General features: G+C 43.8%; 1 protein-coding gene and 1 long non-coding RNA gene across 4 annotated transcripts in view; one reads left to right on the forward strand and one right to left on the reverse strand.

The window, feature by feature from the left end:
* LOC137475925 (uncharacterized) overlaps positions 1–23,520 on the reverse strand; it is a 56,289-nt gene that overhangs the window by 25,199 nt on the left and 7,570 nt on the right. The gene's annotated exons all lie outside the window — the stretch shown is intronic.
* PAMR1 (peptidase domain containing associated with muscle regeneration 1) overlaps positions 1–23,520 on the forward strand; it is a 55,190-nt gene that overhangs the window by 4,051 nt on the left and 27,619 nt on the right. For all 3 annotated transcript variants that reach the window (XM_068193798.1, XM_068193799.1, XM_068193800.1), the window contains exons 2-6: positions 4,876–5,052; positions 5,805–5,933; positions 11,714–11,828; positions 17,140–17,357; positions 22,091–22,198. In XM_068193798.1, coding sequence (XP_068049899.1) covers positions 4,876–5,052; positions 5,805–5,933; positions 11,714–11,828; positions 17,140–17,357; positions 22,091–22,198 — 747 coding nt within the window. The remainder of the gene's footprint in view (positions 1–4,875; positions 5,053–5,804; positions 5,934–11,713; positions 11,829–17,139; positions 17,358–22,090; positions 22,199–23,520) is intronic.

Raw genomic sequence — 23,520 nt, forward strand, 5'->3', positions numbered from 1 at the left:
TACACCAGCTTGCATATCTGTACAATGGCAGTACAGCCAAGTAAGAAAGGAGCAGAAAAATGAGACAGACCTAAAGAAAATGTAAGCTGCTACTAAGTTTCATCTCTGTTGAAGCTGGCTTTTCTTTAATGAGAAGTTAAAGAATCCTTTCAGAATTATTACATGGCCAAACATTCCCTACTAACAGCCTTAAGAAATTGCTCCTTCAAATTCAACTGCTTGTTTCTTTGAGACAGTAGTTGTTGAGCAGCATGTTGAAAAATAAAGATGAAATCAAATACAAGGGAGTATGTTCTCATCTGTGGAACACAAACTGGCTAAATAATCACTTTGAAAAAGTCATCCTCTATGGACTCAAATTCTAGAGATGTATCTATCTGTTTGTATCTGGTCTTACACTGCACTGTTACTGCACATGGCACTTTTGAAAGCAATTTGAAATAATATTTCTTTGAGCTTAAGTAGTGTTTGCCAATGTACTGATGGATAAACTGAGGCATGGAAGGAAAACTTTCACAGGATAACAGAATGGACTTGCAGCATAAGAAGTTCCCCACAAGGCAAACTGGTTTTTTGCTCAATCGGTTGTCTGATCAGTTGTCTGATCCCTCCAGATAGCAGCTACTGTCAGCACAAATACAGTGATGGGAATGGGAAGTCAGGGAGAGGAGGGAGAAAGATGTCCCATCTCAGCAGCAGGACAGGCTTATATCAGCTTAATGTATTCTAAAAAAAAATCTCATTCTTCCAAAGAAGTGGAAGACACAAGAGATAATTGGTATAACTGGGCTTGCTTCAATTCACCTTAGTTCTTAGCTACACAGATTTCCCAGCTGTCTGATCTTCGGAGCAGAAATCCCTTTCCATCTAGCAAGGTATCTATGATATACAAATTCACTATGGCAAAAGATTAGTCAGCTGAACCTGACATTTTACCATGATGAGCGGCTTGACCCACCCCTGAGGCAACAATGTGCTTGTGAATCTCTTCCTGGATCACCAAAGCTTTAAGCCTGATCTCAGCCCTGGGGATGAGGGGAGGCAGCACCATCACTGAGGGGAATTGTTGTTGGACTGACACTGCCAACAAGGAGAACATTGTCTGGGAGCATCACCTCCAACTGGTGTCCTACAAAATCCATCACTGACAGCCTCTAGGATCTGACATGCTGTAGGGACTAGGTCTTGCTAGGTGCAGATGTAAGTAGCATGCATGAATGAATGTGCTGCCAGCTGAACCTGAAAATGTTGATCTCCCACCTCACAGTCCTGCTCAGGCTGGACCCAAAGCATCAGGTGAAGTGTTGTGTTGGGCTGTGCCAGGCTCCTGAGCCAAGCAGGTCTTCCCTTCAGCACATGCCCTCGATGTTTGTGTGCTTTCCCAACACGGGCATTTCTTGCTTGGTTTCCATGGTCTTGAGCTACTTCCATGTGAGCTGTCTATGCCTGGATTTAATGGGCTTTTCTTCCATCATTAAAATCTCATAAATGAGTCCATTGTTTATTTGCCTGTCCAGAGTCTTGTTTGTTCTTTGCAGTTAAATATTTTGCATGGGTTGTCAAGCAGCTTCTTCCGGCTTGTCCCAAAATCAAAGACACAGTCACTGTCTGCAAGCCAGACTGCCTGCTTTGGAAGATTATCAAAGTAAAGCTCACAAAACACCCCACAATTACCTCTGCCACAGCTGGCTGAGACCTTGCTTTCAGCATTTTACTCAGTCAATAAATCTTCCCCCACTTTTCTCTGCCTCATTCTCTTCTGTTTTGGAGTAATATTGGCCAAGTGTGTGTGGGGGAGCTGCCAGTGGTTGCCCATCCCCAAACACACAAGAGGGAGCAGGGTTATGCCTCTGCCTCCCTGGAGCATTGGCTGAGCTCAGCCACACAAACAAACATTGCTTACACACATAAGTGACTCTCTGCATATCCCTCTTAAGTTTCTGAGGCAAAGGTTTTATTTGCCTTTTTTTCAGTAGCCCAGAGATAAAATAAAAGGGTTCCTGATATTATTAAAGGGATGCATAAACTCTTCAATCATATTTCTTTAAAGAATAGCTTCTATGAAGCTTCAAAATAATAGATTCCATGATTTCTGTGAAGAAAATCCTAGAATGGCTACTTAAAAAATCTCAAATCCACATGTTTCCTTGTCAAGGCTATATAAATTGCCCAAACTGCAGAAACTGAGAACCTGAAAGGGAATTAAATTGTCAGTAAGTCAAAAGGCAGTTTATTTTCATTGTCTAAGCTGAGACAAAAGAAGTGAGCAAACAGCATTTCTAGGTGGCAGCAAGTATATTTCTACAATTTTTAAGGGCCAATATCAGCTGCTCCCTTCTTACCACTAAATATTACCTCAAGGTTAACTTATTCTACAAATACACACATTTGATCCACCAAGAATAAATGTGGCCTCTGCTTTTTGGCTCTGTTGTGTACACAAGCTCGATATATGAAAATAAATATGCATACGCACACATTCACACTCTCTACTTACATACAAATACATGTGTAATATTTCAGGGAAGAATAGAGTAATTTAGGTCGAAAGGGACCTCTGGATGTCACATGGTCCAGCCCATCTCTTGGTGCTAACTTGAAAGTTGTGTTGCTCACAGCCTTATCTTGCCAGGATTTTAGTTCCTGTAAGGATGGTGACATTCCTTTGTCACCCCAATGTAAGTTTCCTTGTGAATATTTGGATCATTTTACAGACAAAAAATTCCCCTGAATAATATATCCAGTTTATTAATAGGCTTTAGCAAGCTTGAGATAAATTAGATTTCTATCTTGAGTCAGAAAAAAAAGAGAATTCAAAGGATGCTTTACAAAAGCTCTGAGTGTTGGGTAGTTATTTATTAGTCAGACTTTAAAGAGTGCTGCTTCAGGAAGGAGTGAGACCCCCACCCCATACACCAGAGACACAGCTATTGTCTGCCTTGTATGGTGAAATGTATCAAACTGAGTGTCAGTTCTACGGAGATAATTAGATGTGTGTAATTAATTTTCTCTGGAATCTCAATCAGATACAATTCATAGATAAAAGGCTTAATTAAAAAGGAATAATAGCCATAGGTTAAGAAGCTCCAGCCTGGCCAGGATGACTGACTGCCATTCTGGAAATTAGAAGGCATGAGTTTAATTCCTGACTCTACTATTGTTTTTTCCTGGGACCTTGAGCAAAGTCACTTCACCTCCCTTGCACTTCATTTTCCCATCTGGAAAGAGAACTTTGCAAAGGATGTCAAGATCTACAGGCAAAAACTGTTCGACTGTATAACTGCTGAACACTAAGATTATTTCAATACAAGATTCCACTATTGGAATAAAAAAATACAGAATCTTATTGGATGGAAGGAACAGCTTTTTTTTTTTTTTTTTTTTTTTTTTTTTTTTTTTTTTTTGGAATGATTATAGGGGCAGAGAGGGGGGATGGAAAGGTTTCAGCACAAACAGCAGCCTAATTCCTAAACTTAGAGCAGCAGTGGACTCTCCCTGGTCAGTACACCAGGCACAAGGGAAAGGCTCAGTTCTGAGGAGCACAAAGGGCTGCATTTCATTTTCCAGCCAAAGGGAAAAAAAAGAAAAAAGAAGAAACAGTTTGGTGGTCCTTTTTTTATGGAGTCAGTAAAAATCATTAGGGGAGAAGATAAGCTTCCAGCAACCAGGCTTCATGAGGTCATGGTCATGGAGAGTCAAGTGAGACAGAGCAGCAAGGCTCAGTGGTAAGGAGCTCCAGCAGGCACAGTAATTAGGTTATCAGTGACAATGAAACAAAAACAGTTGTGTGAGAAGGGAGACAGGTACAGCATGGATGGGAGTGTTTCACCTTAGAGATATATGGCTTGTTTCATGACAAGGCAACCCTGTAACTCAGAGTTTGATTCACAAGGACAAAGGTTGTTATCTAACCATAATAAAAAAAAAAAAAAAAAAAAAGAGAAGAGGAGGATAGAAGGGGGAAAAAAGAGCTAGTCTCATTAAGTTTCCTTCATGTCTCATCTTTCTAGTCTGCTCTCTCTTTTTACTATCAAAAACCATGAAAGCAGTCATCAGTGCTGTCAGCTGCTTAGAAAGCATGCTGACAGCTCTGTGCACTCCTTGGATCTCTCTTTGTAGAATTTAGACAGCACACTGGTGGGGAAAGACAGAATCTGCACTTATTGTGGCAGTCCTGAGTCACAGTCTGAGGTTGTTTCTTAAAAGTGTACTTCCAGCACAGCTTAGATATCATATGAGGTTATGCTAAATAATAGAAAGATGTTACCATATTAGAAATGCCAGGCAAAACAAACCTTTAAAAATAACAAAAAATCTTGTTTCCTTTGGCAGTGAAGTCAAATGTAACAACATGTGCTTCTGGGTGAAAATAGGGAGTGAAACCAGCTAAAATCCAACTTTAAAAGTGGCCTTTCCTGGTGGGCCCCCTAGTTTTCAAGAATAGCAAATGCACAAGCAGAAATACAACAAAAACATGCTATAATAGTTTAAATAATCTATACTATAGATGATGCTTTAAATTAGTCCTGCAACCTGAAGAAACTTTCTCATGTGACATCATCCTCTGTGTTTTTTTAAAGCTGTTTTTCTCACCACAGAAGTGGGAAGGCCTTGCAGAGAAAGCAAATGTATTCCTTCCATCTGGTCTGTTTGCTTCCTCTGGCTGGCACTGTGAAACTCCTGTGTGCTCCTTAGACCTGCAAACCATGCTGGCATTTCAGGTGCATATTGCCACGTAGTTTGGGTGTTTCCGGGCTGAAGACCTTGGCCAGCCTCATGCCATTCATGATCTAACAAACCACTGGATAATAGATCCTGCCAGTCCTCATCAGATAATGGATTATTTCCATGTGTCCTCTTCTCCATTCTCTGCAGAGTACACCGTGATCAATGAAAACTGCCCAGGAGCTGAGTGGAATATCATGTGTCGGGAATGCTGTGAATACGACCAAATTGAGTGCATCTGCCCAGGACAGAAAGAAAGAGTGGGCTACACCATTCCCTGCTGCAGGAACGAGGAGAATGAGTGTGACTCCTGTTTAATCCACCCAGGTATGTTTGTGGCTATGCTGTGTTCACACCAAATCTTTGGCCAAGGCACCATGGCAGATGCTGGACAGGGCAGTAGTGAATGAGCACATCTCACTGAGGCATGGGATTGTCCTGCATTTCCTCAGAATCTTCATCTGCCATTCAACTGACAGGAGCAAGACACTTGGCAAGGTTCCCCCAAAGCAGGTAGCATTACTGGCCAAAAATCCCAACACTTTCTACTAGCAGTGTTGTCAGGATGCCTTGGGCAGGCTTGGAAGCTGCCAAAGGGTGACACTATAGCTGGCTTCACACCAGGAGTGTTTTGGTGGTACTCTCGGTTGATTTGCATCCCCAAAGAGAAAAAGGAGAGATAACTTGGAAGTCCCAGAAGCAAGGAGGAAAAAGAAAAGTGAAAGGTGACAGGAGGAGAGAGCAGGAGGAGCTAGGACCAGTTTAGAAGTCGTCAGAATCATTTAGGCTGGGCCCAAGTGGCATCAACAAACACATTCAGACTCCTGAGAGAGGCGTTTACAGTTGGAGCAATGAGATTTAGAGGTTTGGGCAAATCAGACCAGGAGTTTGGTTCCCAATGTCAGAGTCTGAGCTGCCTAGGGCGGGGAGGTTGGGTATGGTTCCCAGCGGGAAAGCTGTCAGCACCTCCGCAGTCATTAATGTCATTGGCATTTTCTGTGGAAAAATAGAGAGGCTGCTCCTCTTCCTGCAGGACAACCCACCTTGGCTTTCATCTAACACAGTGGCTCTCTTTTTAGGCTGTACCATCTTTGAGAACTGCAAGTCCTGTCGCAATGGCTCCTGGGGAGGGACACTTGACGACTTCTACATCAAGGGAATCTACTGTGCAGAGTGCAGAGCTGGCTGGTATGGAGGGGACTGCATGAGTAAGTGTCCTGCATGGGCAGGGAGGGATGTCAGGGACAGGGAGTGGTGGGACAGAGCCAGGGCCATGCTGTGCCTTTCCAGCTATTCCTGTACAGTGACTCTTGCAAAGAGCACAAGCAGGAGAAGGCAAACACAACCAGGCAGTAAGCAGATTTACAATTAGGAAAAAAGATTCTCTCCCAGTGCTTGTCTGAGAGGAATTGGACTGTGCCTCATGTCATGGTGGGTTAGAATCCTACTAAATGTCTGTTTGGGTTTGGTTTATTTTAAAACTTTAACTAGCGTGACTCCAGAAATCTTCTGTAATCTGCATTTCTTGGATGCATGTCATCATAGCCCCTCAGCATAAGCATAAACATTTACGAGGGCAACAGCTTTATCAAAGAGCTTACCCTCTGTCCTCCTTCAAGCCCTGCCAGCCCCAAGGATATCCCAGTGTTTCCTTCCACTGCCACACATCTTCAACACACTTCAAGGTGCCTCTAGAAAACACTGTCTTGCAACTTCTGTCACAACGAGTGTCACAACCTAATCTGTCACAACAATGAGTGTTTCAGGCCCTGGTAGCAATATCTAAAGGTTTTGTTCCTGACAGTGTACAAAAGCACTTGCTTTTTTAGTTTTGCTAAATTGTTAATCCCAATTCTGTCTTTCAGTAATGAATTCCATTAGCTAACTGTATAGTGTTTAAGACTGGCATTTCCTTCACCAATTTCCCACCAGTGAAGATGAAGCTCTCTTTCAATTTTTATTGACCGCCTCTTTGTTCATATTCCACTGGAAGGGAAAAAAGCAGAGTCTGCTTACCCTACTCTGTTCTGTCCAATGTGAGGCTTTTGTCCTCTTAGTCATTAAAGCAACAATTTAACTTGCTTTCACAACACTGCCCGTGACCGTTCAGGAGGTGAAAGCATATAAAATAAAATCATTGCTTCAAATAGCAGAATATTGGGAATCAACATGTTTCAGCAACAGAGCTAACTCAACCTTGAGGCTTTGGAAGTTGATTAACTGAGTCCCTTGCTTTTTACAGGGTGATTTCTGAGAACACTTTAAAGTCACATTTTCTCTAGGTGCATGCTCGAGCTTCTCTGGAATTTTCTTTAAAAGCAAAGCCAAGAAAGAGTCATTAACTCATCTAATTTTTCCTTCATCTGCCTGAATACATTGGTTGCCTACAGTATATTTCAGTTTATTCTTCCAACTTGTATTGAAGCAAATAGACCTTCACACAGAGGTCTATTTGGACATCTTTGCAGTACTGAAATTTTGGACAGCTTTGTCTTATAACGTTTTTCTTACTACTTGCTCTTTTATGGGAAGCAGTGTGACACTGAGGCTGTTTTCTCTTTCATGTGTTTCTGTGGTGCTCGAGAGGTGGGGTAGGAAGTGCTGTTGTCTCTTCCAGTCTTAAAGTGGGGACACAGGATAGCTGTGACCCCAGCACATCCTGAGCTCCTCTTTTGTGGCTATCTCAATTTTGGCCTGCTCAGGCATTCAGAGAAATGCATGTCTGGAAAGCAGCCCATAACCATGGTGGGTGCTGGACTGCGCCTCACAGCGATGCGGCTTTGGGTCTGGAGGGTGGCCAGCAAGTAGCCTCGGAATGCGAGCAGGCACTGGCTGCTGGAGCCGTGGATGTGTAACACAGCACAGCAGGGAGAGCACAGGAGGAGCCATCTCTCTTTGCTACCTGCATACGGCATCACAGCCGAAACTTTGCAGCCAGCCCTGGGTGCCTCGCCAGCGGCAGAGGCCCAAGAAATCCCAGAATTACAAAGAAGCGCCACCACGGTAATAGCGGGATGTAATCCGCCTACTTCGTCCTACACGGCCAATGCCAGCGCTGCCGGGGCACGCCCGGCCCCTCGGGCGGCGCGGGCGGGCGGCAGCTCCCGGCGGGAGCGCCGGGCTCTGTCTCCCTCTCGCGGGGCCGGCGGGCGCTGCCGCCGTGCTGCGGCTCCCGGCGCCGGGCCGGCCGGGAGGGCGAGCGCCGCTCCGGCCGCATCCCTGCGCTGCCGGGCCGTGCTAAGGCAGGCACGGCAGCCCCCGGCCCGGCGGGCGCGGCAGCCCCCGGCCGCCCGCGGGCCCCGCCGGCACCGGCGCCGCACGGGCGGTAGGGGGCGGCCAGGGGCCCCGCAGGAGGCCGCGCCGTGAGGCCCCGGTCATCCCGCGGGATGGGTGCCAGGAGGCGAGTGCGGGGGACGCGGAGGATCTGCGGGCAGGATCAGTGCCTGTTAATACTGTGCTGTGTGGCACGGTCTGGGTACCTCCGGGACAACAACGAGGCCTAGTCCCGGCAGCGCTCCAGGGGCTGAGTGCATTCGCCAGCGCAGGGTGAGCCCCTGGGAGAGATTTGTGGGAACTGCCAGCAAAAGCAGTGATGATGGAGGGCCATGGCAAGGAATAAGTATGACGGGATGGCCCACGGTTCTGTCAGGTTTATAATATCCACTGGCATGGCTGGAAGCATGGGTAGGGCTGAAAACCCACCAAAAGATACCAGATCATTTGGTAAAAAGATAAATTATATAGAGTAGGCCAAAGGAATGCTATTAGGAAATAAGCACATTGACTAGATTTAATTGGGTCCTAGAATATTTCCTAATGGGACTTCTCTTGTATTGAGTCATCATGAGCTAAAAGGCACATCAGGCTCTAAAACCAGAAGAAAAGCAACCCTACAGAACCCTTTCCTCTGTACCCTGCACTCCAACAGCTTTTGCCAGCCCCACGTTGTAATGTCACTTCAAGGCACATGCTCCATCAAAGCAGGGGAGAAAGTGGTGTTTTCTAACAGCTGTTCTCAGCTCTGCTGTCCAAATTTGGACCCCGTGCCAGACAAGAGTACTTGTCATTTTTGAAACTTTCTGAGTATTACTGTTTCACATAATATTGGTGACCAACAACCAACAGGAAAAAACAAGTTGTTATAAGTGACAGCTGCCTTCCCGTATCAGCCTGTTTCTGTATAGCAGAAACCTTTCTACTGTCTTTCTCCTCTGTTCAATCATCTTGATCTTTGAAGGAGCATCACATCTAAGATGCAGCACTCAAACAGAAGATAATGTGTTCTTACCAGAGGTCGTGTCAGGACCTCTCCCTCCATAGACCCATGGGTCTCTGTGGGCTACAACTCAGAGGTCTCCTGAATTTTTTTATTCTCTGTTAGTAACAAGCCTTGGAGGAAATCTTACTGTGGCCCTGAAAGCTGCCTTTTTTCAGGAACAGGAACGGAACAAGGATGTTGATACTCTGCCAAAGTAGTTTATTTTTTTGTAAATGAGGCAGAATTTGCCAGCATTTGTGTTTATGATGTAAATTATTTTTGAGAGCTTTCCAGGTCTCCCGCAGATTTAGAATAGGAAGAGAAAAGTCTCCTTTTGATCAACATATGACTGAACTGTTGGTCTGGGTCGTCAGCCTAACTTCTAGAAGCACTGGAGATTAAAGAGCACAGATTTGATGTGATTGCAAAGGTGCTTCGTGCAGAGAAGGGTGGGAGCAAACCTGAGAACGTTCTTTTGGAGAGGGTCACTGAATGGCTCCTCTTTGGTCCCTGGACCACCTGCTTTGCTGGCCAAACCTACTTCCTCGGTGCCAGTGTTCAGAGAGTTCAGGCTGTACCATGGCACACAGAGAAGTGTGTTTAGTATGCTGTGCATACAAGTATCTCTTTGCACCAGTTCTTTGGCTTTCCTTTGTTAAAGGCATCGAAAACTCAAAAGCCCTTCAGAACGAAAGGGAAACTTTCTTTGAGGTGGTCCAAGCCCCCTGTCAAACCCTCTGAAGATTTCTAGCAGCTTTGTCTCAGGTTGTTTTTGAGGCAGGAGCCAATGGCAGCACAAGGGCCTGTTTCTTGCTGTGGGAAGGAGCATTATCATTTTCACCACAGCAGATCCTGCTGTACTCGTTGAATCCTAATGTGGTTGCTGGGCACACTCAATAATCCTCGCCTTTTACAGAGGGAACTGAGCGAGCCACAGAAGAGGATGAAACACTTTTGAGGAACTCTTCTGAGCAGGATTTCTGTTTCCTTGGGTCCTGCTTAATTAAGGGTAACCGAGGGTAAATGAACAAAGAGTATTTCATTTGAGCAACACTTTCTTAAGAAGAAAGAGGAGGAATTGACCTGCAGTCTTCATGTTTCCCCATAGACCAGATGCAGCAGGATTGATTTCCAGACATTATGATCAATGGGAACCACAGATGCTCAGTACTTCACTAAATCAGGTCACTGTCACCCTTTCTCCCTCGGGAAGGAAGGGCCTGGAGGCGAGTGTTAAAACCCTCTGTTTCAGTAGGAAACATTCATCCAGGGTTACTGCTTAAAAGCTTAGAGTTTCTCTAGGGAAACAGACGGAAGCAGCAGAACTTTCTGTTGGACTGAAGAGGTAAAAAGAAGTGAGAGAATTGCTGTGGAGGTCTTTTGGGTCATTCAGCTTTTTGCTTATCCTCATCTGCAGTGTGTAGGCTCTCCTGATTAGGTGATGCTGTTAGACTGAATCACAATTTTTGGCTTACAGATAGTAAGCCTCATAGTCCAGCAAAACAACAGAAGGCTTACCAGGGGATGTAGCCATGTGCAAGACTCCACTCAGAAAGATGTAGTCAGGAAAGTAGGAACTGAAAAATTAGCTTTGTCTGGTACATAGTGATTTAACTGTGCATTTTGCTAGGATGTGCATGTGCCGATCACAGTAATCTTTGCAAAAATCACTAAACAACTTTGCATCTTCAACAGAGGAATATACAATTATTTTATAGCTGGGGGAAAGGGAGAGGTTACTGAAGGTGAGAGAACTCTCTGGGCTAAAAATGTTCAACATTCAAGATGAGGAATTAGGACAACTATCCCTGGACAGATGCCTAGGGACAGCTGCAGGATAGTCATGAAAAGATATTGCTCCCCTGGTGTGACCTTGTCTGCTGTTTGTTCAGCTCATTGTCCTCTGATGGTTTTCTTAGACTGGGCACAAATGACTGGAGCACTTCATCTTATCCTGGTGCTGAAGTACATTCCATAGTATGGTGAAAAGCTGACAGCAGCACAGGCAGAGTGGAACAAGACTAGAGGAAGGATAAGAATGAACCTGAAAGAAGGGATAAGGGCTGTATATTCTATACTGAGTCATCAGTGTCACACTGATGATAGAGGGGCTGTGATGTTTATATATCTTCATTGGCATGGTGGCATTAACATGCAAGGATGTAGTGAATCCTGAGGACAAACTTGTCCTCTAGGAATATATCAGCTCTTTTTCCTCCCAGAGTCTCCTTATGAAGGACTAGCATCCATGATGTTGGGTGCTACAGATTTTTTGTCTCATTCTTTTGCTCACTTGAGCTAATTCAGGTGTTCATTGTAGTTTTGTCACTTTCCCACCAGCTTCCTCAGCTTCAGTGGTTGCAAATGTCAGCATGGACTCCATCAAAACTGTTCGGAGCTAGAGCATCGGCCAGGTGTGTAGGTGGGCTAATTAACAGAGAGACAAAAGCTGCAAGAAAGGGTTTCATGGGGCTACATTGCAAACCAGGGAGAAGCAATCAACTGCAATTTTCCTGGGGGTACTCTTAGACTAGACAATACTCCAGTATAGTCATAACTCTTTACAACCATTGTGTGGCTGTCCCAGTATTTTATACACTGCCTTGTAAGAAAGAATGTATCTTCCTAAGCCATCCTGTCGTCTCCTTCTGGTGTTATTTCTACATATATTTTCTTCAAATGTCTCTTGAAGGTCCTTCACACAACTTTTTTTCTTCTTTTTCTCCCCAGGGTGTGGGCAGGTTCTTCGGGCTTCTAGAGGTCAGATTTTGCTGGAGGGTTACCCACTGAATGCACGATGTGAATGGACTATCCATGTTCAAGCTGGATTTAACATTGAGTTAAGGTGGGTCCTACTGTCTTTTAGTCAGCACTGATTTCAGGTGGGCATTGAGGTATGTGGGTAACCAAGAGTTAATGAGGGTCAGCAGCTGTGTGCCCTGAGGCAGTGAAGGTATAGCAACCACTTTGCATTTGGTATCACAGCTCTTTTCCCTGGTCTGGCTTGTGAGGGACAGGCTCTGGACAGATCAGTCCTGTGCTTTCAATTCCCATTTAGGACAGATGGATGCTGAGGAGAGTATCTCAGGCATTGGGCACAATGTGTCTCTTTAGAGGTGTTTTCAAGACCTTGAGAGCAAAGCACACAATATTTTCTGAACTAAGCTGTAACAGGCTGAACTAAGGCATTCTTTGAAGAAAAGAGGTAAGAATGTTTTAATATAAAGTATCATGCAAGGAGAGAATTGCCCATGAGTCCTACCTTGCATTTAGCCTTCATTTTCCTGCTCTCTTTTTTTTTTTTTCCACTCTTTTCACCAACCTTGTTTTCTGTCAGCCTCAGTTATTCCTCTCACCATTCCTATGCCTGGAGGATGTGATTGGTTTTCCTACAAGTCAAAGAATCACAGAATCACAGAATTAACTAGGTTGGAAAAGACCTTTGAGAAGATCAAGTCCAACCTGTGACCTAACACCACCTTATCAGCTAAGCCATGGCACTCAGTGCCACATCCAGTCTTTTTTTAAACACCTTCAGGGATGGTTACTCCACCACCTCCCTGAGCAGCCCATTCCAATGCCCCATCACTCTTTCAGTGATTAATTTTTTCCTAATGTCTAGCCTAAACTTCCACTCACACAGCCTGAGTCCTATTGTCCTATCATTGCTCTTCTGAGCTGTGTATGCTTAGACCTGTTAACCAAACCCTAAGGACTCAAGCTCACAGTTCCCGCCTAGTGCAGGAGAGCCTCTTGTTGGGGTAATTAATAATGTTTTCAAATGTGCACAGCAGGATGCTCACACATGCAGCAGGAAGTATGGCAGGGGATGGTATTCAAAACACACTAGCTAATATAAAAAAAGAATATCTTAGCCCTTCACATCAATATTTCACTGACTTTGGAGCCCAGGCAAAAGAACTATGACAGATACATAAAGAGTTAAAATACGTTTAAACGGTTTAAATATGTTTGTAGAGAAACTTAATGGGAGGAAGAACAACAAATCAGTTGAAAAGAAGAGCTTGTGGTTTTCCCACACTAATGCACTTTTTTCAGACCTGCAAATGCAAGCCTATTGTGTAGTTATGAGCTGCTATTGCCTAGATAGCATTGTGCAGAAGACACTGGAAGAATGCTGTGAGGAAGAGTTTTCTTTCCACATGACACAACTTTGCATCACTGTCAGTCAGCATGGATTGTACCTGCCTTCTTTTTAAGAGATATTGTTGGTGAGGTGTATGATTTGCACAGCACAAGCTTAGGGAGGTGATGTTTTTCTACATTTCTGAAAAGGGCTTTGGCAATTCGAAGGCTTAAAAAGTGCTTCAAGAGCTACAGGTGTCACCTTGTCTTCATTGTTGTGGGGGTGGATGTGAGAGTGGACATGGATCCTGTGCATGCACGTAACTATTTAATGAACCTGTCTCTGGATGAAGTGTAAACAGACAGATGGCATCAGGTACAAGATGCAAGAAAGGGACCAAAGGTTATTTTAACAAAGAACACTATATTGAAGAGCAGAACTTGCTGTGGCTGTACAAAGGAGACTCTAATCTGTTTTCAAAGCAGTAGAATGGGGAATGCTGTAGTTAACAGATGTACTAACTCTTTGGAGAAATCAGACTTCCACTCTAGACCTTGAGGGCCACCCACACACAAAGAAGATGTGCCACATGAGATCCATACAGTTCATGGTATGGTTCACAGTTCACTGTTCAACTTTGCTGTTACAGAAGATGGAAAACTTTAACACAAGAGTGCCTTTCTCTTTCTCCCTATGTCCATCCTTCCTGCAATCAAACAAACATAATACTAGGTATCACCTGGATGTTAAATAATGTTACATTTCAGCTGTGAAGGTCTCAGAGAGGGAAGCCTGAACTACCAAACTTCTGTCATCAGCATCTAATTTATCTGAGCTAGGTAGTGTTGGAGAATCCTAAAGGCCTTTGCCTAGCCTGATGATGAGCCTAATGTCTGAAGGCCTAGAAATCTCAGCAGATGACATGGCACTCCCAGTGAAAGATCAGGAGCTCTCCTTAATGTCCACATTTAACTCTACCACCCTGCAAGTCCTGCAGGAGGCATAGAGGAAACCTTCTTGGCAAAGATGGAACAGGAGGTCCCTACAGAAGGTAACCCTGTAGTGTGTTCTGAGTCAGTTGACATCTTCAAGGTGCACCACCTCAGAGCTGTCCATTAAGGTGCTTCAGCACATTTAACCTAAAACTTCACCTTGAGGCTACTCCTACACAGAAGGGCAGGTTCACCTAAGCTAACCAACAGAGCTTGCCTCCTGGGTCTGCCATCCACGTTTCCTTCACTGTATATTCATATAAACGTGCTGAGCCCCTCTGTGGGTGGTAACTGCTTAGAGCTGTAATGCACAGCCAACACTGTGCTGAATCAGCACAACTGCCAACAAAAGAACTCCTTTTTTCATTCTCTCTGTGCACAAATCCTGTTTGCTGCCACCCTGGCTTGCTAGGGCAGGGATGGGGACAACGTAATACAGAAGGCGAACAAAGTGGTTGTCTTTGCTTACATAGGGCAGGAAGAGTAAAACTCCCAGGAGCACAGATAAATCTTCCCTTGCTTTAAGCTGTGCCATGCAGTCCTTCGGGGGTTGGCTTAGTAGAGCTGTTTAGATAAATAGTGTCCATGTTGTGGTGGTAGTTTGTTTTCTCTGTTTTTTTTTTTTTAGGTTGTCATGTATAGGCTCCCTCAGCCTGAGTAATGTCAAGGATGTCATACCACAGTGGAAGTAGCTCACAACTTCCAATTCTTTTCTTTAGTGCCTCAGCAGATATGTAGTTTAAAATATGTCCTTTGGCTAGAAGCTTTCCTCAGAGGGGTTGGTCAATATATGCCCACTGCAGCCACTGATGAAATCAAGACAATACTTTTTATTCCATTTTGTATCTGATGACCTGTAGCACAAAATTAGCATACTTAGTTTTATAATATCCAAGAGAATTATGATATAATTACGCTTTCACTGGTGAGGAAACTGAGGTCTGTTGAATTGTGTGTACCTGAAGCTTAAACAGAAATAGACCTCACAGTCTGTAAAGGGTCCTGTCAGCTGGGCCCTAGCCAAGATGTTTTTAAAAGCTTTGGCAGGTTTCCTGACCTGCCAGTTCTGAGTCTCAGTCACAGGATCCCATGTCATCAGTACAGTGTATGTGCTTCTTTGCCAAGTTAAATAAAATGCAAGTCAGAACCCCTATGCCTTTCACATTTTCCACTCTGTTTTCATCATTTTTTTTAAAACAGAGAAAGCAAACAATTAAAACCAGTATTGTGTGTATGGTTCCTTCATTCTCTGTGTGTATGTCTTGATATTCTTTGTTCAGGGACACATATCAAGACACAGTTTACCTTTACATCTATAAATAATACTGCTCCCAGTACATGGTGGGTATTCCAGAAATTTTCCTTCTGTGCTTGCCTACATACTTAATTTTAATCCAAAATGTACCAGTTCAGAAAACCAGAAACTATTTTTAGGATTGGGTCAGGATAAACTGTAGCCTGATAAGTGTGACAAAGATGAATGGGTTAATTTGTATTGCTCTGTCACTTCCATAAGGGTAAATCCCTGGGGTATGTTTCACCAGTGAAAGAATGTTTTGAAAATGCAGTGTATAACCTGATACGTATGAGGATGTCTCTGACAGACCTGACAGAACTAGAATTCAACTCATGCATTTTATGCAAAGCAAAGTTGAATTATCTCTCTCTAATGCATATTTAAAGCAGATGTTGTTTTTTTCCTTCTACATTCCATCAGATGATTAAAAAAAATGAGGGGCGCTGCTCCATTGGTGCAGTTTCCTAAAACTTCTCAGTTATTTTTCTGTAGGTAGCGTACTCCTGATGTTCAAAAATCAGCCATATGACCTGAACAAATGTGACTGAGTGAAGAGGCTTCTTAAGTCACCTCATGAGTTGTCAAAGGAAGGTGGAGGAACATGGAGGCCTCCTTAACATGGGCACCTGAGTCTCAAGATGAGAAGAGTATGAAACAGGCTCCAGAATTCTCTTCCCTTCAGACTGTGAGGTCCAGGAGCAGATCCAAAATTTGTCTCACCACTTTGGTGTGAAAATGCAGTCTTTGCAAATCACTAGGCCCACACTGGAATAGGCAATGTGGGAGATACAGCCTAATCCTAAATACACATCTGCAGTGTTAGGAGTCTTCAGGAAGATCAAGTACATAATGAGTTTCATTTATAAAATATCCTGCTGAATAGTTAGCAGCACGGCCTCTTCCCAGGCCCATTTCTTCTACTTTTCCTGCTGTACCAAGGCTGAGCCCAGCCCCCTGCCTATTGCACATTTTCCAGAGGCACTTGGTGTTGCTCCTTCTGTTTCTCGTTCATATTCTGGTGGGGTGCTTTGGCTCTGTGCCCACCTGAATTCCAATGGCAGCATATAGCATGGCTGTTAATGAACAAAAGCCTTGCACAGTGGCTGGATCGAAGCTAGGAAAGGACAGACATTGTGGGAAAAGGCTTTAAGTATTTCCCTTCTGCACTAATTCCTGTGCCTTATTTCTGCTCTCAAAAGATGGGCAAGTGCCACACATTGGGGATTTACTGCCATTTTCCTTTCTAATGCAAAACATGCTGTAGTATTTTGATTCCGTTTCTGTGGTTGTTTCTGCTTCTGTTACATCCCCAAGCTTTCCTTGTATCTCTAATTGCTGACTTCTGAACATCACAATGTAAACAGCTTTTGAACCTTGTTATTTTATACTGCAACTTTCAGTACTCAGAGCTTTATTTAGGGCAAATAGAACAATTTTTAGCAAACAACAAGAGTAGAAATATGCCCCCTGCAGTCCCTGAGCCTGGATGAAAGTTCTGATGTTGTATTATGGTTAGGGACCTGACGCACATGTATAGACTGTATGACTTCATTTTAGACTTCACTGTCCTGATACTTGTATGTTCTTATGGAGCAACTGTCTAGAGCTTAGCCAGCTTCTAAGCGTCATGATGCAAAAATTGACATGAGTGAGGGGTCTTTGTGTGGTTAGGGACTTGTTGCTTCACTGAGCGGGTAGGCCCTAAATACCTAAATGCCCAAATAAATAGTATTCATGGTACACAGGTAAGCAGTCTGACTGTTTGTCCTTGTTCCCCAAGATTTTCCATGCTGAGCCTGGAGTTTGACTATACGTGCCAGTACGACTATGTGGAGATTCGTGACGGGGACAATTTGGACAGTCGAATAATAAAGAAATTCTGTGGAAATGAGAGGCCACCTCCCATCCGAAGCACTGGGTCTTCACTCCATGTCCTCTTCCAGTCTGATGGATCCAAGAACTTTGATGGATTTCATGCTGTCTTTGAAGAAATTACAGGTAACATAGTCTAAAAGTGGAACAGGCCACTCATTCTAATTAATTCAATTTCACTAATCTCTTTCCCTGTTTTGCTTCATTAAAAACTTTCATGCTGTGTTGCCAACAGCAACTTACATAAAGTCAGTGTGGGGAAGATTCAAAAGCTGTCAGATGGCATGTGAATGTGAGGCTCTTCTAAAAAAGACTGAATTCCTTCTACTTGTGTGAAGAACAAGCACATCAGCCAGCAAAGAAAAGCTGCTGTTTTGTGTGAATTTTCTGTTTGAATTGAAGAATTAAGAGCACAGAGGAAGTAGAGGAAGGGGCATGTGTATCTGCAGTGGCAGAATTGCTCAGTGCTGTATGTAGGAGCAGAGTCATTGTCTCAAGCAGCAAAAACCTGACACAAAGTCTCATAGATAACTCAGTGAAAGTGCCCTGACAGAACTCTTGTGTTGGCTCATGGACCATTAGGAGTTAAAAAAACCTCCAACCAACCAAGACCAAAACAAACAAAATATCCCCAAGTGTGTACAAAGAACATATTATTTTCTTTAAGGAAAAAGATGAAGAGGTGTTTCCTATTCTGTGATGATCTCCGTGTTACGAATGACAGAAGTGGGGATCCAGAATTACTGGTTTTGTTACTACTCAGTGCTTCAGTCCCCTACCTTTATTTTCCGTAGTTTCAAAATAGCACTGAAAGTGTAGCTGGCTTATCATTTTCCCATTGGATTTGTGGCAGCCTCCACACTCATCCTGGGTCTTCCTTGTTTATCTATGTAAGGAATTTTGGTCAAATCTATCTATAGAACTCCTGGCACAGAAGGCTAATCAGACTGTGCTGCTTTGCCATAGATAAACCCTGCAGGATCTATGACTCACCATAACTTGCCTTCTGTACACCCTGGTGACCCACATTTCATGAGGTCATGCAGGGTATATCTGGCTCAGGAAATTTAGTTAGTTTATATAATCCTTATATAGATACATAAACCTAGCTCTTAACAATGATCAGAGGTATATTTAGCAATCTGGAATGTTCATACTTCTGGATGTAGCACCTATGCCATTTCTCAGCCTGCCCTGTTCTTCAAATGTCACCTTTAGTACCTGTTAGCAGGAGCTATTGATTGTTTGCCTGGGCTTACAGCAGGAGAGGTGATATAGAACAAATGAGTGTGGCGTGGGCTATGTTGCATAAGGGCTGCCTACACTCAGGGAACTAACATTTTCCATATGGTGCAAGCTGAATTGGTTCTGTTTTCTCTGCCCATCAGGGAACACTCGGTATTTGAATATTGTTGAGCACTTTATTTCCGCCCCATTTTGAGTGGTAATTATTCTGAGGCTGTGAGGCTGCAAGTGTGGTAATCCACACAGAGCACATTGTAAAGGGCTTCTCAGAGTTTGTTAGGAGCTCTATTTGTGCACTTTATTATGAGGCTGTTCTGGTCTAATGTGTAGTGCAGTGAAAAGCTTTTCAAACACTCCCAGTGTCTTTTTATGTGAAACACTAACCTGGCCAGCAGGACCATTTAAGGGAAGAATAGACTGTGCATGGGGTAGCATAGAATTGAAAGTGGGGGCAGCACAGGATCGAAAGCTCTGGCAGCACACTGAAAACTTAAGTGTTTGCCCTGAAATTTCTCTCTGTGCACAGCACTGTGGAAGAGCCAAGGTCCCCAGAACAGATTTCACGGGGCTTACTAAAGCAATTCCCTATGCTGCAGGTGAGAGCAGCAGCAACAGAGGTGCTGACAGGATGTGGAATAGGACATGAAGGTGATCTGGTATCCCCAGCACCTTAGTGGTGTAGTGGAAAGGACTGAAGAAGTATGTCAAAAGTGAATTCCTTCTTTTTCTGTCTCCTCTTCCTGTGAGCTCTGTACTGGCTTAGAAGCCATAATTTGCTGAATCAGGGACACTGACTACACAGAGATGACTGGTTCAAATTCCAGAAAGGTCTTGATTGATACAAAATAAGCTGCAAAGCCTATATCTCCTTTAGGAAAGGTCACTGTGTGTATAGTTATTAAAAGATGAAACCACACAACCTGCTGTGCTGCCTAGTCTGGAAGCAGGTGCTAGGTCCCATCCCATGCCAAGTGTGAAATGGGAACCAGTAATTGGCATGAGTGACTAGAAGTCACTGAACAGAATTCAGATGAGAAGCATGGGAGGCCAGATGGGGAGCTATCAGTCTCTTAAGGATTAGACATATGCTGGATCCAGTTAGATGAAAGCCAGTTACTGACTTTCAACAACGCTTTCCTTTCTGTGCACCCAAGCTAGTGGCTTTAAACGTTTATAGTATTGTCCCTTGTTGTTTGACTTAAACCAGAAAATCAAGTCTCCTTAAAAGAGAAAAAAATATTTAGTGGTTTTTACTATCAGGCATTTTCAAGGACAGTATCTGACACTTATCCTTTTTCACTTGACTTTCTTACTTTTCCAGAATCAGGAGACAAAGCTGGGACAATGACAAAGATAAAAGTTCACTAGCTTTAACCAGTGACTACAAAATACCAGTCTGTAAGGAGTCTTCTACTTCTCCTTCCCTTTCTCAGTGATATTTTACATTAGATGTATACAGTACAATTGCCACATATATATTTTCTTTCAATAAATGAATTACTGTCCTTATTCAGGCCTTAATCTTCAATGAGACATGGAAGATATTCATTGCCTGGCCATGTATAAATTGCTCTTACATCACCACATGAAGCCTCCAGAGAAATCTATATGTGGCATCTATATATTTCTTACCTCATGCCATCTGGATAATAAGAAACTTCTCTGAGAGAAGCTGCTCTGAGGTTGGTCCATATGGTGGCAGTGACAGATCCTGGCACATGGGGGCTTTTCCTGAGGTGGGAGACACCTGAGCAGCTTGTGGGAGGTACTGAGGAGATCTACCCAGTGCCAGAACAAGCACCCTTCTGTACCCCCATGCCTTTCAGAGCAGCCCAGAGTGCAGCCAGGGTGTGCAGCAGTTCATGGCACCCTGGGAGCACAGGGAGGGCAAGGTCCTGCTGCAGCTGCAGAGCGGAGCCCAGGCAGGGGTCAGCACCCCCTGGGAGGGAGCGCAGCCGTGGTGTCCCCTCAGCAGGAGCCATGTACTCTGCACACACCAGGAAGGAGGTGATGACCCAGGGGCAGGGCTGCCACATAACCATGGAGCCATGCAGCTCTGGCTGCAGGGAGGGCCAGAGCCTGTCTCTTTTGACTCAGTCTTTGCTGGCAACCTCTCCTCTCACACTCCTTAGACAGAGGGACTGCACAGCAAGGACTGGGGCAGCAAAGTCCTTCCCACCATAAGAGATGATCAGTGTTGTTCCTGAGGAACCTCAACATACATGAGTCTGTGGGACCGGATGACATACACCCCAGAGTCCTGAAGGAGTTGGCTGATGTAGTTCCCAAGTCACTTTTCACGATATTTGAAAAGCTGTGACAGTTAGGTGAAGTCCCTGGTGACTGGAAAAGAGATAAAAATGCCCCCATTTTTAAAAAGGGATAGAAATGAGGACCCCAGAAATTACTGACCTGTCAACCTCACCTCTGTGCCTGAGCAGTTCATGAAACAGATCCTCCTAAAAGCTGTGCTAAGGCACATGGAGGACAAGGGAGGTGATTCAGGACAGCCAAAACAGCTTCACCAAGAGCAAGTTCTGCCTGACCAATCTAGTGGCTCTCTGCAGTTGAGGGACTACACCAGTGCACAAGGGAAGGGCTACAGATGTCATGTCTATGGACTTTCATAAGGGCTTTGGGCATGGCCACAACATCCTTCTGGCTAAACTAGAGAGAGATTGATTTGATGGGTGAACTGTTCAGTGGATGAGCAATTGATTGGATGGTCAGATCTAGAGGGTGGTGATCAACAGCTCAATGCCCCAGTGGACATCAGTGACAAGTGGTGTCCCTCAGAGGGCCATATTGTGGTTTGGATTTTGTATGATAACACTCTAATGTTTTAGTGATTGCTAAGTGGTGCTTACTCTAAATCAAGGACTTTTTAGTTTCTCTTGCTCTGCCAGTGAGGAGTTGCACAAGAAGCTGGGAGGAAGCGTGGCCAGAACAGCTGACCCAAACTGGCCAAAGGGATATGCCATACCACAACAGTTCTATTGACTCGTCTCCTCTTAGAGCAGGCACCAAAAAAATGTTTGTGTGTGTTACTATACAATGGAATTTGCTGGTATTTAATGCACAGTTACACATTCTGATATTAAATTATGCTGGTGTATACAGTTTGATACGTGTCTCTGTTAGATTGTGGTATGCAAGAGTTTCCGAGGGACAAAGCAACTCCCAAAATCTAAATCAACAAGACCCAAGAGACAAAAACCCCACAAAAAAGATGGATCCCATAATTCATCCCTAAACTCTGGGTTGAATGGCAGGAAAAATGTAGATTGCTATTAGACTTCTTTAATTTAGTCTAAGCTCTAAACATTAATTGAACTTGATGTCAATTATTGTTGTTCCATAAATCTTTCTCACTACTTGACTGCAGTTAAAGAAAAATGGTAAAAGTAATGAATGGTGGGAAAAAACTGCTTATCCTTATTAGATCCCTCCTCTAGCAAGTAAGGGCAGAATGGCATGCATCAGGCCCTTTACTGTGTCTTTCTAACTTCTAACCAAAATATGTCATTTAACCCAAGACACAACCGCCATGAGGAAAAACAGGTAGGTTTCCCATCCTATGAGAGACCATGAACATTCTTGCTTTTCTTTTACAGCTTGTTCTTCATCTCCATGTCTTCATGATGGGACGTGCATTCTGGACAAAAGCAGCACCTACAAGTGTGCCTGTCTGGCTGGCTATACAGGGAATCGCTGTGAAAACTGTGAGTACAGGCACTGTGTGCATAACCAGCCTCCAGAGATGTCACTGATGCATTAATTGTAAGGAGTGTCATTGGCGTGTAGGTTTGGTCAGTCATAGAGCCAGAGAATGCACTGAGTTTCTTGTGGCATTTTTTAAGACATGTTTCTTGCAGTTCACAATGATTTCCACTCAGTCATTCTGGAGCTTTATGTCAATGTGTAAAAAGGTGAAACAGACTTAGAGCTGGGGAACTGCACACAAGAAATCTTTGTAGTGGATTAGCCTTACCAGACAGAAGTATCCCAGCCTGCTGCTTTCCACTATGTGCATCAGCTGTTCTCTACTGAAAACACATACTCCAGCTGAGCCCTGTGCTTAATGCTCTAGACTGAATTAGTCATAGGAAATTCATCTTTCCTCACAGTCACCTGGAAAGTAGAATTCTGGCACCATGAATGAAAGAGACTTGGGATCAAAACAAATGGAAAAGGGTAGATGCTCTTCATATCTGTACCTACAGTCATACACCTGGTTTTGTCCTGACAAGTGAATTGTAAAATTACTGGATTCAAATCAATTGTCTGTTCCAGTGATTTACTTCTTCATGCATGAGGAAATCTTCCTCTAACAGGGCTCAAAAGAGCATGAGGGAGTAAGAATTTTGCAATATATGCCATGATAAAAGCTGTATCATCTATACTAGCTGAAAGGAGCATGCTGCAATAAAGTTACTGAGCTAGAGCTGATCCTGGAAGATTTCACTGATGGTGGTGATCATATTTGGCCCAAGACAGAAAGTATGGCTTACTCTGTCCTGCTGTGGCATTCCCCTGGCCATAAGGCACACAATGTCTTGCTTGCTAGCAGAGTTTTCATGTCAGAGGAACCAATACACACCAAACTTAATTTCAAAATCGTTCCCCACATATGCCATTGTTAGGAGTGGATTTATCTCCTGGAATTTCTTTTATTTCATCAGGGGAGTCAAATCATAGTGTCATGATACCTTCTTTGATGAATCATTTTGAGGTAAAAGACCTTTCAATTTCTAGAGATCTAGAAGTAGCTCAGACATGAGGAGAGATTGTTTCATATTTTCCATAAACCTGAAAAAAATTTGATTCTCAACAGATTGCACAGATTCCTGGTATGTTTTCTGTAGGGAAGAGGTTGCTAAAAATTGGAGGTTCCTGACCTCAGGACTAAGTGTCTGGCTCTTCTGCTAACAGCCTCTTTCCTGTGAGTAGTTGTTTAGCAGGTCATTTAGGGACTGGAAACTCCTGAGCTCTTTGCAACTGCTCAGCAAGATTAGTTCTGCTCCTTTAGAATGGAGTGAGGAAA

The sequence above is a fragment of the Anomalospiza imberbis genome, chromosome 6 (genome assembly GCF_031753505.1).
Source record: "Anomalospiza imberbis isolate Cuckoo-Finch-1a 21T00152 chromosome 6, ASM3175350v1, whole genome shotgun sequence".
Classification (NCBI taxonomy): Eukaryota; Metazoa; Chordata; class Aves; order Passeriformes; family Viduidae; genus Anomalospiza; species Anomalospiza imberbis.